This window comes from Tinamus guttatus, unplaced genomic scaffold (genome assembly GCF_059628265.1).
Source record: "Tinamus guttatus ecotype Peru unplaced genomic scaffold, ASM5962826v1 Tinamus_guttatus_pri_ptg000649l, whole genome shotgun sequence".
Taxonomy (NCBI): domain Eukaryota; kingdom Metazoa; phylum Chordata; class Aves; order Tinamiformes; family Tinamidae; genus Tinamus; species Tinamus guttatus.
In genome coordinates, this window is record NW_028289183.1 from 818,029 (window position 1) to 837,335 (window position 19,307).

Sequence of the window (19,307 nt, forward strand, 5' to 3'; positions counted from 1 at the left end):
TGGTGGATACTGTAGTAATGGTGAAGACACTCAAAGAAACTTGTTGAGAGGCACAACTCTTCCAGGTTAGAACGGCTTCTCTCCTCCACCAACCTATCCTCCCAACCTATCCTCCCATACCTCAGATAGGTTTGCCTTTTAGAGATGTTGGGAGACATTAATGAGACTAATTGATGGCAATTGTATATAATTCTCTTGGCCAATAGATTTCTTCTGGAAAAAAAAAGACAATTCCTTTCTAGAAAACACTATAATTAAGCACATTCTGCTCTAATGAGGTATGAACAGTCTGCACAGTAAAAGTAAGGTTTCACTTGTGAAAATGGCTTTGTTTGCTTACAGCACAAACCAACGCAACACAATGATGAGACTCTGCCAGTTCCATTGGCAGCGCCTGCCGCTTTTCCTTGGCTCTGTGCACCATCCAGAGCAGGAGGAGCATGTTTGCTTGTGTGAAGCTTTTTAGCATCCAGTTTAAGGATTGTTTCTTTTCTTCCTGATTCTTCCCCCAAGAGATTCACTTATCACATTCTTTAGGTGACTTATTTTTTATCACTTGCACCTTTGAATGTACACATTCTCAGGTCAGAGTTAGTAATAAGTAAAACTATTCCTTCCATAACAGAAACTCATTCTTGTCAAGATTCCCATCTATAAATATCTCTGAAAAGGACAAGAAAGTTTAGCTTGGCATGAAAATGTGGGTACCATAAGGAATGCCAATTTTCAGAGTTACCAGAACGGACTCTGCTATTGTTGCATACCATGGGTACATACATCCTGCCCAAAATACACGCCTCTCTTGTGCCTCACTGTGCACCGTGACTTATAAATTGGCCATGGCTGGTAAGAAAAAAGTCTGTGGAAAGTTGCATGATTCTCCAGCCTGAGTGGCTCGGCCACAGCGCGCAAATTCCAGGAAAAAAAAAAGAAAAAATTAAAGAAAGAAAGAAAAAGAAAAAAGAGAAAAAACATTAAAAATATTTACAATGAGCTGACAAGAATATTAAGTATCTGGATGTGAACTATGCAGATCCATGATAGGGACACCCCCATCCAGTGGAATTTAGCATCTAAGTAAACCCTAGGTGACAGGAGAAATGGGCCAAAAGTTGACTTGCTGGAAAGGGACTTCCCTGAGTTAGCGGGTCACAAAAGCGGGTTCCCTGAGCTTGGTTGCCAACCATCTCTCTGTCTTCTAACCAACCATACCCTACGTTCTTTGAACTCCTTTGCTCATAGGTTCTTTGCTCGGCAGTCAGCATTTCAGGATAGGATTAGCTTGGAAGTGTTCTTCTTCTTTTTAGTAACATAACTTCCACACATACGCATATCTCCCAAGCCAGGAGCCCTTTCAGGACAATGCTAAGTAGTTCACCCACATTTTTTTCTTCTCAAACAGGTTGTGGCTTTGCCCAAGCCACTGTAATGTGCTTCTGTCTCAAGCATGGCTTGGGGATCAGAAAGCAGAATGCCAGGGACCTTCTCATCTCCTGCACCCTAGGCAATAGATTGGTGCCTGTGATGGGAGAAGAGAGGAGTCCCTGCTTCCCGTTATCAGCGAGGACTGTCTCTGAAAGGACCACGTCTGCAATGGCTGCTGGGCCTGGTGATAGCGAGGTCCTTAGGTCAGACAATTTCTGAGTAAAGCCCTCTATCTCCATTCAAAACCCTTTCCCATTCCGTGCTTTAAAATAATGCCTAGAAAGCCTGAGCAGTCTGGGCCAGAGACACATTTGGCTAATCTCTGTCTGTGGCTGGCTGCTAAAAGCGCGGCTGACACCTGTCAAATTGATAGCAGAGGTAGGTTTCCAGAGAGGTTTCCTCCGAGGTTCATGGCAAGCATAAACCAGTGTCCCTTGGTCCTTATCTCCCAGCTACTCTGAGAGGAACCTGAGGTGTGTGAAGGCAGCGTTATCTTAGCAAGTGACAAAATGTCTTGAATGAATAAGCTACTGGGGTGGGAAGGTCCAGGACACATTTCTGCGTCGTGGAAGGCCGGGCATTTTGAAGCCTCACAGCTCCCCGCTGCGCAGGGAGGAGTGCACGGAGCGATACCCTGTGATGTTCCCTTCCAGCACAACCGGGGCCTTCCTCACATCCCACGGAGCACAGCAGGGCTGGCTCTGCATCGCCAGCATCCACCAGGCCCTCCCACGCAGCCTCCAGGGTAGACATCTGAATCGTTGATAAAATTCAGCATGTCTAATGTCCACAGTGATGAGGAGATGTCTCTCCATCTGGACCTAGGTAAGGACAGGGTGACTGTCTTGTCTCAAGCAGGTCCTTTGGGACCATGGTCAAGCTGTTATAAAGATGTCGGTCATCCAGGATGATGAGATCACCTGGAACATCAGTCACTTGCAGCTTGTCCTTCCATACTCACTCCACAATGTCCACCCTGGGTGGGCACCTCCAATGCAACATCGCTCTGGATGTCATCTCCATTCAGGCCAAAACTACTGTTTGCCCCCTCTTTCCTAAGCCCTAAAATCCACCAGACATGCCCTCTGCAGAGCAGCACCTCTACCACACAATGTAGAGCAGAGATCTGCGAATTTGCCACCTCCTTGCCAGGTTCTACACTCCAGGAGTGACTAACAACAACCTACAGAACAAGCCACCTACGACAAACAGCAGTGCCTTACCAGAGCAGTGATTTTTCTCTTTTAGCTCTCTTTGCAGCTGCTTCTCTTTCTCCTGCACTAGGGAAACTTGTGACCGGAGACCGAGGGTCAGGGCGGCACTCTGAGGAGCAGGCAGTCCTAACGTGTCCTGATTATGTCACTGGAAGCCAGAAAGAAAACCAGGTTTTTTACATTTTTTCCCCAAATGTCATTTCCATTAGGTCGTCTGTTTCAGCCAATTTAAGCTCTCAACAGAATTCCCACCAAATTTTATATCCACTATTTTAGGGAAGGGTTTAAAAAAGTGAGTTTGACTAATTTTAAACTCAATTTTCCCAAGGGACACTTAACAAAACATACAATGTCTAAAAACCTTTGCCGTTTCAAAGAGTTCAAAATAACATTCCAAAAGGGATCTTTAGAAAAATGTTCCTGCACCGGTCCTGTTCCCTCTGCTGGGCTGGGTCGCCTCCCTTTAATACAGCACATTTGTTTTTCATTTAGTTATCAAACCTACATTAAAATAAAGTCTCAGAGTAAACGAAATCAAACTAACCTGCATCTTTTCATTTTCAGAATATTTAAAGCATATTAAGGGAGCAGAGGCTGGCTATTTTTCATTTTCAACAAGGGCAGGTATTGCAGCTCCCAGACTCACCCTTCTGAGCCAGGAGCATTGCCAGTCACTCCTTTGGTGTTCCTCCCCTGGCAGAGGCCCCATGCTGCTGTCCTTTGCATGACAGTGTCCAGGAAACATGTTTTAGGGCTGTCCTTGTTGTCCCTCCTTGGGTATGAATGCACCCCTGCCGCCACTTTCAGGGAAGAAAATCTCATCTTTACACTAATCCAAGGATTCTGTGAAGCTCCCTCAATAGCTTTTGTCTGAGGAAACTGGGCAGATTCAGAGTTTCATTAAAAGGGACTAGGAAGGAGGTATTTAAATCACCGCTCAGCAGTCTAATGAAATTACCTGTGCTCACAAGGAAAAGTCACCAAATTGCTTTCAGAATCCTCTTCCTTAGAGAAATACTAAAACCCTTTCCTTACTTGACAAAAAGAGTTTCTTCTTTTTTTTTCTTTTTTTTTTTTTTTTTTTGTATTTCAATTTGCAGTTTTTAACATGCTCGCTCCACAGCTACATCTCTGTCACTGCTTCTTGTAGATTATCTAGGAGCAAACGGGCAGCAGATATCAGAATTAGGGTGGATGGTCTCCAGCTCACTGACAGTTTCCTTGTTCCAGGGCACAAGGCTTGAAACTCAGAGTCAGAACTGCACGAATGATCTGAGCAGTTCACACTGCTCAGAACACACTCCTGTCTCCTGTTTGCTGCAGTGTACTCTAGAGGCGACTTTCTGATGTGCATTTTCTCAGAAGCAAATGTTATCTCTAGAAAAACTCATCACCCAGTACTTGAGGACTTCCATTTGCGAGTTTTTTGTTCACAGATTCAACTGTGAAAAAGAAAATTTTGCTGGACGTTTGGGGCATAGTTCCTTGTGTATTCTTCAGATGAGGCCAACACCAACATAAGTAATTCTGGTGATAGCAGGCACTTTAAAAACACTATAGATTTGTATTGATTTGCATGGGAGTGATTGTTATTGGCAGTGTTAGATCTTTCAGGAGGAAGTAACTCAATATACTTACTACCCTTTTTTCACTAACAGCAGACTACATTTCCCCCTGTTAACAAGAATATTTCAGATTTACTGAAGCATAATGGGACATGTCTAGGTCTCAAGCGTACAAACAAAACTATAAATAAACTATAAATACTTAAAAAGGATTTTAAAAGTAACTTACGTAAATACTCAGCCTAAAATGAACACAGAATCCAGGAACTCTTCCTTGGTCCTCAGTATATTTAATATTTCCAGATGTGCCTGGATGACTAGTTTGGGTTTAAAGGTCTGAAGCTGAGGAATATTAGATCTATTCTTAAAACAGACTAAGTCAGAATACTAGTGCCTCTTAAGTCTTAACTGTGACATTTCCCTGTAAGAGTTCTCTGGCTGTAGTGATGTATGAAGGCTTGTCACATTTTCAGTGTGAACAGAGCCAGCGTGCGTTATTAGGATTAACCCATGCAAAGGGGTTACATTTCAATGCATTTGCCAAGGAGACCTAGGTTCATTAGACAGCCTGACAACATGTTCCTCATACAAGATGCTCCGTATGAGTTATGGAGTGCCTAAAGTCGATACATGCTCCAAGCAGAACCTCACCTGCCCCTTGATGTATGAGCATGGGGCAGCCTGGCAGAGATGTGGTGGCTGCACAGTACTGCATAGGATGAGAGACGTTCAAGACAGAATTATCCATTTTGGGGAAGCTACATCAGTCTGTATACAGCTTACCATGCCCCATGCTCATTCATTTAAGCCATCCCATTGCCACATGCCACCAATACCACTAATTTTGTCTTCTCTGTGCCAGGCAAACCAAGAGGCACTGCCATTAGAAGTTAACACTTTATACAGGTTGTTATAACCATATCACGCCTCTTTTGTACCACTATTTTTTCCTGTCCCATTTTGCATGCACACAAATCTACTTTTCTCTTATATAAATCACTGCACAGCCCTTCACCTTAGCAGGATTTCTTCTGCCCCCACAAGTCTATTCCCGTTATACTTGTCTTTCCATGCTCCCTGGCAATCAACCTTCCTCTTGGGTCTCTCTCACTTCTCGTGGGATTAATCTCATTTCAGTTATCTGAAAGTTAGTATCTAGTCCCAGCTGTCATCTAGGGCTCCTTTTCTGGCCTCTCGAAATAAAGTGCTTCCTCCAAGGCCAGTTTGTCCCAGTCTGAGCTCGGGGTGCAAGATAAGTAGAACAGATGGCCCTTTGCCACCACCTGCTTCTGTCCCTTGCCTGCACAGGAGACCTAAAAGCTTAATTCAGGGCCTAATTTTTAGATAGCCAAACTGTGAAGGATGAATTTGTATCTCACAGAAGAGCAGATTTGATACTTGAAATGAGGCAGGAGGTTTTAAAGACTGAATATGGAGATGCCAAGAGCCCTCAGAAAAGACTTCCTTCTGATTCATTTTTCCTCGGAATGATCAGGGAAAGACTTTTTAGAGTAATGTTTAAAATGTTGTTATTTCCAAGAGGCTCTTGTCCATCAACATGATAGCATGAGGTCTGCATAAATGCACAATTTCAGAGCCCTGTCCAAATAACTTTCCTTTTTGCTTACAAGTCAAGAGGAAGCTCATTATTGTCATAATTTTAATGATTTCTTATCATAGAGGTGTGTTCACAAGCAACTTCAGCTAAAGCTCTTAAAGCTTTTAAAGTTTAAAGTATTCTTCTGTCTCTAGCAGTGAGCATATTTATTATTCAGAGGAGACAAGCACATAGCTAAATACCTCAAAGAATGCACCTATCAATGCTTTCTATTCTCGCAATCTTGAAAATGGTAGAAAATAGATAAAAAAGAGCAATAAGTAGATAAATACTAGTAAATAACTTCTACAGCTATCTACTGTAGGAGTGCTAGGAGTCCTACAGACTTTTTGTTAATTGGGTTTTGCTCTCTTGGAAGACGTTTTCTGGAAGTTTGCACCCCTCCTGGTTCTGCAGCAAAACAGGGTTATAACAAAGTCTTTGCTCGGGTTATTCATCTCCAAATCTCCGTGCTTTGCAAACCTTGGCACCTCCACATCCCTCCGCATCTGGGAGAACTTTAAAGATTCTGTTTTTTCTCCTCCTTGAGCAGCCTAAATTGGTTGAAGCAGAAGACTTTGGGAGGCTGCTGTAAGTGGGATTAACCACTAGTTCTCCCAGCTTTATGGAAGCAGAGCTTCTATTTCAGATTAAACGGTACCTGTTTCATGTGATGAAGAAAAACTTTTCTGCTGTCCAAGGTGAAAGGCCAATGGGAGGTGATTTTTACAGCAGAGAGGCAGCTGCCATATGAAGGGCTCCAGGGACTCCTGGTATCCTCAGGGAACTCACAGCTCACGTGCCATAAACAGCACAGCAGATGATAAACAGATATGTGCATGGAAGGGCTCCCTATAGACCCACTGGTTATAGCAGACTCTACGGAGAGTGAGCCAAGGTGCAGGACAGTAGCAGCCTGAAATCTTATAAATAAACAGCACAGGCAGACTGTAATGAGCAGATTTCTGCTTTTGCCTCTGTCTTTTTCTGCAGTCCAGGACTAGCTGCTCCCGAATGGTGCAGTGTCTGAGAGGGAGGCCCGGGGGTGGTTTCACGGTGTGTAGAGATGCTGTGTACAGATGTTCTCCAAAGGAGACTGGCAGGGCCAGCTCCCCATGGTCCTGCTAGGCGCAGACCTCACTGTGTTGCACAGGCATTTAAAGGAACTAAAGCCCTGCTGAAGTAGCACCTTCTCTGTTCTTAAGCATTTTACTAGTTAGGTAGTGAAAGTGAGAGAATTAGGCTGTGAAAGGTTCGTGTATGAGGGAGATGGGATAAATGAAGCCAGGGAGATGGAGGCCATTTGGGATGCTCTTGAGGTAGCAAGGGAACTCAGAGGGTTCCACGGCTGGGTGCTAGATCCAGAACCTGAAGGAAAACATTGTCATCCATGGGCTCATTTCTGCCCAGAACCTCCATATCTGTGGTTGTGCATTCCCGTTAGATACTCACAGCTGAGGGGACAGTGAGAAACCTCTCCTAAGACAGTGAAAGGTCAAGGCTCAGGTGCAGTGGCAGCACAGGGGGCTTCAAGAGTCTGTGATAGGCCAGGCAGCTCGGAAAAACAAGCTGTTGGTCTAAGGAGATGTATGAAGGAATCAGGCCTAGGAAAAGGCATTTCCTAAGAAGCTCATGTGGGATCAATGTCCTTGTGTACCCAGAGATCACCTGAGTGGGGGCAACTGACAGTGCTACAGTCATGTTTCTCCAAGGTGCAAAACTGACAATCTGGGGGAAATTTTGGATCCATCTGCACCCCTTTCTGTGCCAACAAGGCAGGCAAGCAATGGCACAATCTTCAGTGAAATAATGCATCTAATCCGCCTGAGTAATGCTAATGCAAGCCTCTTGATTAGTGTTTAGAAAGCAGGCAAACAATTGATTTAAAATAATTGGTAAATTATGATTAAATAAAAACATTTATACAAAAGAGTTTGTCATTGATATGGTTAAATAAATATTTGTAGAAGTAACTTATACTTGGCACTGTGCCTGGGCGATGAGCTCTCTTGGGCTGACTGTGGTTTCATTTTAATAAAGACCAGAAGGCATTCCAGAAATACATAATGCTCCCAACCGATCCAATGTATATCTGGGGCTTTAGCTCTGCTCGCCACTAACCCAGTCCCAGCTTCACTTCATATCACTTATTAGTGCTTGTCACACACCTCCTCCCTAAAAACACATTCCCTATTTAGGGCTGAACCACAAAACAAGTGGCTGGGGCAGGATAGTTTAGTGGGCAGGAGGGATATGGATGGAAACATTCAATTCATTCCCACTCTCCCGCCTCATCAGAGCAGGGGTAGGACTGGATAAGCTGCTTTTCAGTGAAACCTCAAGCTTTGGAGCTGCTGCAGGACTTACAACAATACAGCCCTTATCAGGCCCTGCTTGGTGGGAGATTTCCAAGAGCTTTAAGAAGGCCTCATTATCTGCCATTTAGAGATAAGGAAGCTGAAAGGAGACGTGACTTGCCCAGAGTCCCACTGCAGAAGGAACAGAAGCCAGGTCACTGTGTCGGCCAGTGCCCGGGAGCTGCATCTGGGCAAGCCCTAGGGCCTTCACGTGTCCCCAGGACAAAGGCACCACTCAGAGACATCCTCCTTCGGGCTCTTAGCTAAATGGCTTCAGTTCTGTCTGACCAGAGAGACACTCTTGTGGGTTAATGGGGTTTGTACATCCCCTTGCAGACACCTGTATGCTGTTGGGCTTCTCTCTGTAAATAGAAAGTAGAGGCGGAGGGAGGGACATAGCTCAGCAAAGGGAGATGGTGTCCATGCCCAGAGACAACAACATCAGGGGCAGGTTGCTGGTGATGATGGCACTGGATACAGAAGTATGTCCTGTGTAATCCTGGGAGCAGTGTGTGGTGCTGTCACCATACGCTGCCCTTGTGCTTTCCCTTGTGCCTAGGGGTAGCTGGCAGGTCCTCTGTGTCCTGCCACACACTCACAAGTCAGGACACTTCTTCCATCCCACCAATTGGACCATTTTTTTTCCTGGGGGGAATAATGGACATGTATAACCCTTCCTCCCTCTCTGGATGGACAAAGGAGGTCTCCTGAGTGCCTTGAAATCCTGCCAGAACAGCTTGTTTAGCCTGAGAGCTGTGCTCAAGCCAAAGTCCCCATCAGCAAGCTTCACTCCTCCCATTCACCTCTACAGTCTCAAACTAGGCTGAGACTTTGGGCCTTTAACTCTTTCTTTGTCCCCACTAATCCTTCCCAGTCTTGGGCCTTGTGGAGATGATGAACCTATGGACCAGCCTCCTCAGGAGCTTAGGAATATCTAGAATAGCATGACAGTGAGACAGGGGGAAGGCTGTCAACACATCTGCCTTCTCCCACAGCTCAGAGCTCCCCGGGAAGGGTCGGAGCAGGGATGCTGGATCTGCCTCCGCCACGGCGGCAGGCCATGGCTGCTCTCCGCACTCATTGTGCATCCCTGATCAGTAAACACAACACGCAGAGTTTTACAATCAAATATTTATGCTAGTAGAAAACATTTTACATAATCTTTATACAGCTATGTCATCTTCTTATTTTCATTCTCTGATCTCCCTGTTTTGAATTGGGATTGGAGAATTTAACATATTTACAAAGAAGTAAATATTATGATGAAAACATCAGGCAGCTTAATAGTAGCTTTAGTAAAGTGCAGAAGTATTTTGCATTAGTGTTGTCAATTGCATAACATCTTGTGGACCTCCATAAATTAAGGGACCTTCCTTGGATGCTTGCAGCATTGCGATAAATAGTTCACAGCTCGAATTGAAGCAAGGCCTGTCTGCTGTCAGAACGAGGAAGAGCTTATGACATTTCCACCATAAATGCCTACCCTCCAGTTCTGAAAGCAGATAGGGAAGTGGTAGACTATCTAAAATTTCTAGCAGGCAAACACAAATTCAACGCAGGCAAATGCCACTGTGATAGTCCTTACCAGGGCTCCCTGCAGTCACAAAGTTAAGACTGAGTTCTGATGGACCAGCCATGCTCACACCCAGAAGTAGCATGATCTGGGCTAAGCATTTGACTAGGATCATTCTGAATTATTCCTTAGAGACCACTTCCATTTCACAGTTAGAGATGTTGCTGATTCCTGCATACAGCTTAGAAAATCTCTGACTATCCAAGGGCAAGGAGAGGAATATGCTGAATATTTGTCTTGCAAGCCCTGAGGATTCCTTTTCTTGTGTAATTCATTCTCAGACTGAGTCTTGGCCAGGAAAAGAGAAGCTCACATCTTTGCAGGTTCCTGACCTGCTGGGGCAGACTCCAAGCAGGAGATTCAGTCTCATCTGAATTCTGGTGGCTGTAGTGAGCAATGTCTCTGTCACTGGGACTCATTAACCGGCAGTTCCTCTGGCCCATTGAAATGTCTGCCTCAGGGAAAGATGAGTTCCTTGCTTCTTCTACTGTAATGATATCCATGTGGCAGTATTTTCAAATGATATTCCAAGCCCATCCTCTCCTGGAACAGAGGTTTCTGCGAGCCTTAGCTACAGATTTACCTGTGATGTCTGCCCTGCCTTTAGTGCTATCAGCATAACTATTTTGGTTAAGAATGGAAGAACTCACTCTTCCTAAAATGCATATTAATAGAGGCAAATCACTCCCCAACCTTCCTCATCCTCCAGGAGACACTGCTATGCCAGCGTGGGACACCTACCAGAGTTCTGTGGCAGTGCAGCTGTATCTTCTCACAGGGCCTTCGTCAGCATGACTAAAAAAGCTTGCAGAAAATTATCACTAGCTGACACGTGGGGTCATGACTTCATCCCATCAGATTTGCCTACCCAGAGCATGCTGTGGAGATTCAAGAAGCAAAGCCATCACAGAAGGGCTCTGCGCAAAATGGAGCTGCTAGGCATTAGGGAGAAGCAGCCCAAGACGGATTGGGATCATTCACTCAGGAGAGGATGAACTAAGTGGACATGACCAACAGGAGATGGGATGGAAGGAGGCAGACCTCAGGCTGTGCCTCCATACCCAAGACCTGCTGGAGATCAACCTTCTGTGGCACAGACACTGTGACACACACTGACCCCTGCAAGTCCCCAGAGGGATCTCACAGAAACATCGGTTCATTTGAGTCTTTTTCCCACAGATGCAAATCTACATAGAAACAAACAATCTTCTTTAAAATAAATCAGTACCATAAACAGTAGAGTGTGCTGGAAGATTAGAAGGGACCATTTCCTGATATCTGGAGAGTAACACAGAACTGATATCCTTATGGCTCTGGGGTGTGACTTCTTAGTTCAAAGGAATTCCCCACCATGACTAATTTATTCTGGTATTTAAGGCTCACCCCTTCACTTACTGAAGTCAGTAAGATCCCCACTTGCAGAAGAGATGCCTACAGCAGTATTGGAATCAGGAGAATGGAAAGCAACGCGAGTCTCAGCTCTTGATACTTAAATTCTTGTTTTGCCTTCCACAGGAAGATGGTAACTAATGGTGCAGCCTGCCCTTATCAGGGCAGAATAGTGAGTGCTCTGTGGTTCAGCACAGCTCCTGGTGACAGATATATCCAGTAAGCACCAGAGAGCTGGGCAGTGCATATGCTGGAAGTACATGAGGACCTTGTGAAGAGATTTAATGTTTCTGTGCAATCTAAGGCAGATAGATAGCCTGCAGGAAAATGGCTCAGTATCTGTGGTCTGATCTCAGTGTCTGTGTTCCATATACCCCTGTTTCCTAAGGACATCAAGAGTACATGTGGAAGGGCTGACTTCCCCTGTCTTGGGGAGCATCAATTTTAGACCATGATTTCAGTTGTCAAGTCATTTGTGGAGATCATTCCTCTGAGCAGCTGTGTCATCTCCTAAGGGTCAAGTGTGGATGGTGATCATACAGCTAGCAAGGCTTAGAGGCTGAGACTATTGAGCCATTTCCCAGAAAGGAGAATGTCTTTCACTTGTTTTGAATTCTTAGATGGTTCTGCAAAATAGTTTGTAGCTGTTCAGTTTTGGAGATGAAAGATTTGTAAGAGGTAATTCTGGAATCAGCATTATGGGACTTTGAATATTCACCATCTCAGAAGACTGGGGTCAAAGCATAAAGTAGCCTCACTGAGCTACTGTGTTCATGATCCCTTCCCTGCACCTGATCTTTCAGGGAGAAGCAACAGTCACATATCCCAGGGGAAGAGGAGCAGGCACTGCAAGCCACAGCAAAATGACAAGAAGCATGGAGTATTGTGGTCAGGTGTTAACATCTCCAAGGCCAGTACTGGACTGGTCCCTGTCTTTCCCAGGAAAGTGGACCTGTTGAGGATCCACCATAAAGGGTTTTAGAAGAAATCTGTCAAATAAAGCCTCAGAACCTGACAGTGCTTTAGGGATTCAAGTGTCGCCGCTCCTAAGTATGGTGTGAAACCTACCAACCTCACCAGCCATGGGGGTAAACGTGGTGTACATTTTTACAAAAATGTTCAGTGAAGACACAAGAAACCATAAACCAATAGGTCTGAATACCAGTTTGCAGATGCATCGAATATATTTAGTAGAAATATGGATGGATTGTGGAAAAGTATTTTGCATAAAACTAGTATGTCGACCAATTGACCAGAAGTCTTTGAAGTAGTCACTGATAGTGGGTGACCCAAAGAATGACCCAAAGAGTGACTCAAAGAATACAGTGACTGTGCATTTAAACCAACCTTATGATGGTTGGTGGAAACCAGAGATCTCCATAGGATCTCTGGCTCCAAGCCTATACGTAGGAATGGGAAGATCTTTTCAAAAGATGAGAGTAAATGGTCTATTTTCACACTTGATTGAGTTAGTGGAGTGCCAATGGACTATGTGCTGGCCGGGGGCTGGTCAGCAGAAACATCACAGAAAAGGGCAGATGATTCAGAGTGACACAAGTAGCCAGAAGAGATACTGCCTGCAAAGAGTTACAGAGGCTCTCACCATCCAGAATGCCTGGAGGATGAAACATCAGATGGGACTCAACAACAATAAATGCAAACAATGCACACAGCAGGGAGGGGAACTGGCCACTCTGTGTATCTCCACAGTGGTGGACCTTGCAATAGCAATTACAACACAGAAAAAAAGAGATCAGAGTCACTGCAGACTACAGAACTGTCAGCTCCATGCCTGGTTGCTGCTGAAGTGGTCATGGCCTTCTCACAAAGACACAAGAGTTTATCTCAGAGCTGTCGTAGTGGCAGCTCCAAAGCCACCTGGAAGCAGAGTTGTAGAGAGAGCAGTGCCAGACAAGTGAGAGATACTATTTGTGCTGACACAGACTTTATCCTCACTTCTCATCTAGGAAGCTTCTAGTTTAAACGGAAGGTGTAATTTTTAGATGAAACCGTTGTACCAGTTCAAGTGTCGTGGTAGACACTTCAGACTTCCTACTCTTTTTGCTTTGCTGGGTGCTGCAATGAGGCTCTGTTTCCTGATTCAGGTTTGTGTTTGGAGACTTATTTATTTCAATAATCTCTTTCCTATCAGGCATTAAGAAACATCCATCTCACCAGCTGCAGAATAAGCAGGAAACCACATATCCAGGCAGGGATTGAGACAGCTCAGGGCAGCCTCACTGCATGTATTGTATAAGGACCAGAGACACCTCCCCGCTGTCCCAGGGTTCCTGGGCAGAGCACCTGAGTGTCCTAAGCAAGTCACTGCTGAAATCAGAGCTTCTGGAGCTACTGGGTTTGTAAGCACTGCAGCAACACAGAACTAGGAGTCTGCAAGCCCTGAAGCCTCTTATCACCAAACCAGAATACATGTATGTTTGTATGTATATACATGTACACATGCATGCACACATATACATATATAAATATGGGAAACTCTGTTTTTTATTTTTATATATACATATACTTTCATATGTATATATACATGCATATTTATTCTCAAACTTATAATACACACATATGCATGTGTGTAAAATAGTAAACAGTTCTGAGAAAGTTTTCATATAGGTTTTTATGATCTAGCAAGATCAAGGCTTTGCAGGTGAGACCTGTGGGTCAGCGAAGCTGCTGCCCACCCTTGTCTTAGCTTGGCTTACAGTCCCTATGTTATTAGGGAAAGGTGCCAGTGATTCACGGCAGTATACCTGCCACTCATCAGAAGTGAGCTAGCCACGGGCATGGGGTTGGAGACTCTCAAAAGATCTGCATCTCTTCTTACACAGCGTGTTTGCAGAAGGTTGGTCATCTCTGAGAGGGGTTTTTGTAGGTGGGGAAGCACTCTGCATTGCAGCTCTGCATAGCTGATGTCTGTGCCCACCCTCCTCGGGATTACTGTATTCTGGAGCATAGGAAAGAGTGACTCTAACTCAAGATTTAACCCTGCCTTGTTTATTTGGCACTATTCTCTGTGCCTCTGTATAACAGAAAAAGAAGACATGTCTGAGTGCACTCAGCATCTCCTAATAGTGTCATACACATTCCGTCATCTTGAGCATCTTGGGAGGATAATCATATGGATGCAGCCATACATAGAGAAAGATGTGCACCATGCAGGGGCTTTGAGCATGCCTACACTGCAGGAAGGTGCAGCAGAAACATGTGGGCACCCCCACACTCACTTGCAGCTTCCCAGCACAGATGTAGGATCCACAGAGCCCAAGCTGCACCCTGCTCTGTGTTCTCGGTCCCCAAATGAGCCAGACCGGGGCACAGGCGCTGGAGTCACGTCTCTCTTTGCCAAGCTGCTGAACCCTCTGACTCCTTGAAGTAACGGGCATGCATTACACCACTCATGCCAGACTGTGTCCTAGCCTGAGACACCTGCCCTAACTACAGCCCTTGTGCTGGCTTAGGGCTGTAGAGTCTCTGAAAACGTGTCTGCCAGGCAGCGGACCTGCCTCGTACCACGCTGCAAAGAGTTAAGCTCTTGCTCTGTTGATATTTCCAAGCGGCTCCAAAAGTCGGCCGAGACGGGGAGCGCCCTGATTGGCTGCGTACCGGTCGGTAGTAATTAGTATCAGATATCAAACTTCTGTCTTTGCTAAGACCCTTTCCGATAGTCGCTGCTCCCTGCTAGACTATGACATCAGCCAGGACACCCAGCTGCTGATAGTAAACTCCACGTGGGAGGAGGCTCCTGTTAGCTGGAAGTTAATTAGTTCAACACAGCACAGGGGGAGCAGTTGGTTTCTGTGGAGGGTCAGTGCTGGATGGGACCAAATCTTTCAAAGCCACTTGCTGCTTCTTGCCAGCCAGCTGTAAAAGCACCCCGAGACTCCCACAGAGCTGGATGAATCCTGAGCACTAGCCGTGGCCAGCTTTCCTCTTTGGAGCACGTTAATGGTTTAAGTGAGGGGCGTCTGGAACTGCTCCCCGAGTCACCATGACACTCCTGGGGTCTGAGCATTCCTTGCTGATTCGGAGCAAGTTCAGATCAGGTAGGGGAAACCTTGAGATTTTTCTTAAAACTTCTCTCTCCGGCAAGCCTTAGTCACAGACTGTTTTGCATTAAATGTTTGGAAGCAGCGTGCGAGTAAAATATTCATGGGGTCGTAGAGCTGTCACAGCTTCGGTCTTGTAGAGGCTATTCTTTGAGCAAAGAAATGAATCTTCCTTCCTCTCTGTTGCTATTTTTCTGATTTTTTATTGTCTTCAGTTTATGTCTGTGGTTTATTTTGGTAAAACTGCAATTCCTGGGTCTTCTGCCCTGGCCCTATTGTAAGGATTTTGGGCAAGAATCCAAAAGGGCATCTTTGAAAAACAACGTACCTAACTCCGTCCGTATATTCCAGGTGCTCTTGTGGGTCTATCTGTGATAATCGCGGTGAAGACAGGCCTGACATTCCCTCTGACATACAGGCAGCTGACTTTGTTCCATTAAGTTGTGACTAATTGGAGAAAAATGAATTTGAAGAAATGCGTCATTTTTAGAAGTAAAAATAACAAATGGAACATGAAAAGTATTTAAAGTGACATCATCAGAGAAATAAAACCAGAGGCACACAATTGATTGCCAGTCTCGGAGGGTTTGCAAGTAAAACATGTCTCAGTCTCGTAAGTTAAGGGAAAGCTCCGGTAAGGGGCTTCTCAGAGGACGTTCAGCGTGAGTGAAGGTGAGTGAAGGTGAACTATGGGACGGTCGCTTCTAAACCAGACCCTCTGCTGGATATTCATGCCTTTATTCACAGGCTGTATTTATAGTAAGTATGCTGTGTTTGTGAGTGGGTATTTTTACTTTTAATTGTTTTAATTAATATAGCATTCTGTAATATTAACAATATTGACAAAAAATGTTCTTGAGGGGCGTTGGCTGACCTCCCCAGGGGTGAGGTTCTCCCTGTGAATATTGTCTGTCCAGATGCTCAGGAAAACCAGCTGCATGTGTCATGGGGGACTCTGCAGAACCTGACGGGTAGTCACGCTGGAACACGCATCCCTCCTGGCATGTCACCCACGCCGTGTGTGTTTTTGCCTCCTTGTGCATTGTAGATAATGAGATTGGAGATTTACGATACTGATGGTAGACATGAGTGGTGTTATCAGGATCTCTTAGATAGCTGGGTGGTCAACTTAAACTTTGTTTTCTCAACAAATACAAAATTGGCAGTTGGTTGAAAGCCCAAGAGTGTGTGTGCAAACACGAGTGGTCCTAGTCTGGCTGAATTATACAGAACTTGGGTCCAGGGCTTTGGTGTGGTTTCCATATCGCTCTGATCTTACATTTCATTAGATTAAGTCATTCCTTAGATTTTGTTGGTATATTATCGTACATTACTGTTCATTTGAAGCAAATCTCAGTCTGTAATAATTCCTTCAGCAACTACAAAGCAACACTGCCACCTTTCTGAAGAGAAGAGGATGGGCTGTGTTCTAAAGTCCCTGCATTTTTTTCAAATGAACTAGCATTGTTTTTAAGACTCATTTCTGGTTTATTTGTAAGCTGGCTTTATTATGGAACTAACAGTGGGATCTCAAAACATGTTTTTCAAATGATTCTTCACAAAAAGTAAACTTTGTGGGTTTTACCATCCATAAATCCTTGTGCCTTTCAGCATTTCTAGGGCAGTCAATTGTGGGGCATTCTTTGGTTCATGACTTATTCCCACAGCTGTGATCCTTCACTATTGGCTGGTGAAAGCCAGGATTGCCATTTGACAGGATTTCTTTGCCTATTTATTATGTTGGACTCAGAGCTGCCAAAATCCCAAATGTGTAGCTGTCCCTTGCTCTACCCATGACTGCAACCGTTGCAGGTAATGAGGGTCATGGTCACAGCATAATCCTGGTATCTTAGTCTCTGAGGCAGTGGAGGAAAGCAGCATACAAATAAGTAATGCTGCCTTCAGTTTGTTCTGGATGTTAGCAATATGGAGAATAAAAGCTGGTATAAATGGTCAAAATGGTTATATCTCTTTTACATGAAAGGTCTTTACAGCACAGATGCTCCACTGTTTTCCCTTGTACACACGCAGACCTCAGTAGCTGTCGAGCCCCAGCAGTGATGGAAGGAAGTGCAGAGCTCTGATTTACTGTCCTCCTCCACGCACTTGGCAGAGGGCTGAATGGCTCACGGAACCCTTGCCCTGCATCTCCCGCTCCTCCTGCATTGCTCAAATGCTCTAACACACTCCTGAACAGGAGCAGTTTACACAGAGCATGGTGCAGCCTGCACGGAGCAGGCAAAGGACAGGCCTTTAGGGATCATGCCATGAAATGCAAAGCCTGGGGGAAACTTTTACTGTGATGTGCTGGTGCTTTGGGAATGCGGGCAGGCCTGCGAGTTTGCTCCCCCAGGTTCAGGAAGCAGTGACTTACGGTGAGCTTGAATCCTTTTTGAAGGGTTTCAGGTCAATCTTGCTAGAGCTGAGGCAGATCTTAGTAACTAAACTTCTGCTGCCTCTCCATGGTCTATGTATACTTAGCAGTGGAAATAGCTATTCCAGTGCTAATGGATGCTAGAAACAAATCTCATATTTGAGGCTTCCCCATCCCAGGACCCCTTTAACCTCTGTGGCACACCACATCCAGAAGGTAACAATTAGAAGATGATGGCCAGTAAGTGTCTCTCCTAGAGTGGTTTGAGGGTCAGCTTTATAGCCTCTTGTTTCCATGTGGTTGCATCAGTAGCAAGAGAACGAACAAGTTTGCACAGATAACACTGAGCTGGTAGAGTTGGTGACTTTTTCACACAGTGCCCAATAATCCGTCCTTGAGTTCCTCAGTATTTTCTCCCACTCTTTCTAGTGGTTTGCAGCAAGGGAGCCAGCACAGCTGCGTGGTGGGTAGAGGCAGCAGCTACCCCAGCGCAGGGCACCAGGAGCCACTCCAACACCAACATGTTGCAGGCCTCCAGGTTTCCCCTCCCCTTCCTCGAGGATTTGTGTGTGTGTTTATTTTGACTATTTTGTAAAAGATAAATATACTGATTTGAGGTCATCCTGACAAATTTTTGCAGGAATGATGGTTCTTCAAGCCTGCCATGCTATCCCATGTGCTGCAACTATCAATGGGATTGCACTAAATCAAATAGGACACCTACGGGCTGTTCCAGAAACATATTTAACTCTTCCCAGAGATGATTATTTATGTGAAATGGTCTTCTGCTTTGAATACAAACCAATTGTGCTCAAGCAGCGGAGAAGCGTTGTCATCAGACAGAGGAAACAAAGCTGGCAAATGCAGACTTAACCTTAACTCTGACCTTTTCTGCCCAGACAATATGGAGAGTTTACAAGACCTACATCTGTACTGCATCAGTGGTAGTTCAGAAGTGAAAATTTAACACTCTAAATATGGCTCTGCATGGTTTGGCACATGGTAGTATCCAGGCCTAATGGTGGACACATGTATGTGAATTTGCAGAGAAGACTTGTCTGACTCTGTGGCGGAGAGGATTCAAGCCTCTGTGCAGGGCTTGAATGAAGCTGGCTGAGTTGGGAGAGAAATTTATTATGTCTGCCTCTGGTGGAAAGGTGCCACCCTTGAAGGAGAGAGTGATTTGGACAAAAGTCAGCAAGTCATTAAAAGCCAAAGAGAGCAGGTCTTGGTGGAGCATTAGACTGGACATGCAGGCATATTGCTGGAATCTTTTATTTTTTTTAATTTTCCTGGTGTCTAAAGAAAATGCGTGTGCCTTTTTTTTTTTCCTTACAGATCACAAATTCATACAGTTTGCAATCAGTGTGTGCATTTCCAGCCATGGCCTGTACTTAATTGATGGCATTGTTGCCTGGTTTTCATGAAGTTTTTCCAAAACATTGACTTGATGGACATCAGTTTGTATTAGGTTCATGATGCTGGAAAAACAGAACCAAAGTGTTTTGCTGAAAAAATGTATTTTCTCTGTCAGTGGGTGGGCATTATAGCACAGAGTGAACCATATCTCAGTGTGCATAAGGAAAAGGATGTTTGGCCTGCTGACGTATCAGTGCTGAAGGGATTACTCCTACAAGGTTGGTGACAGCATATTCTAAGGAATATGGAGACTTTGGGATACCAAGTTAAAATGGACAGAGCCTTCAGAGGGGTTTCACCACCCGATTGCTCTTTAAAGGAGATTTGTGCTCA

At 44.9% G+C, this 19,307-nt stretch overlaps 1 protein-coding gene across 9 annotated transcripts in view; it reads left to right on the forward strand.

Annotated features, from left to right (window-relative positions):
- The window catches only part of MYOCD (myocardin), a 213,577-nt gene that overhangs the window by 164,898 nt on the left and 29,372 nt on the right, over positions 1-19,307 (forward strand). Inside the window, exon 1 of one of the 9 annotated variants that reach the window (XM_088535822.1) lies at positions 14,832-15,178. The exons of 4 other annotated variants lie outside the window; for them this stretch is intronic. In XM_088535822.1, coding sequence (XP_088391948.1) covers positions 15,124-15,178 — 55 coding nt within the window. In that variant the 5' untranslated portion in view covers positions 14,832-15,123. Of the gene's footprint in view, positions 1-14,831; positions 15,179-15,725; positions 15,941-19,307 lie in introns of those variants that run through there. 4 more of the 9 variants (XM_088535826.1, XM_088535825.1, XM_088535820.1 and 1 more) reach the window with 4 other exon arrangements.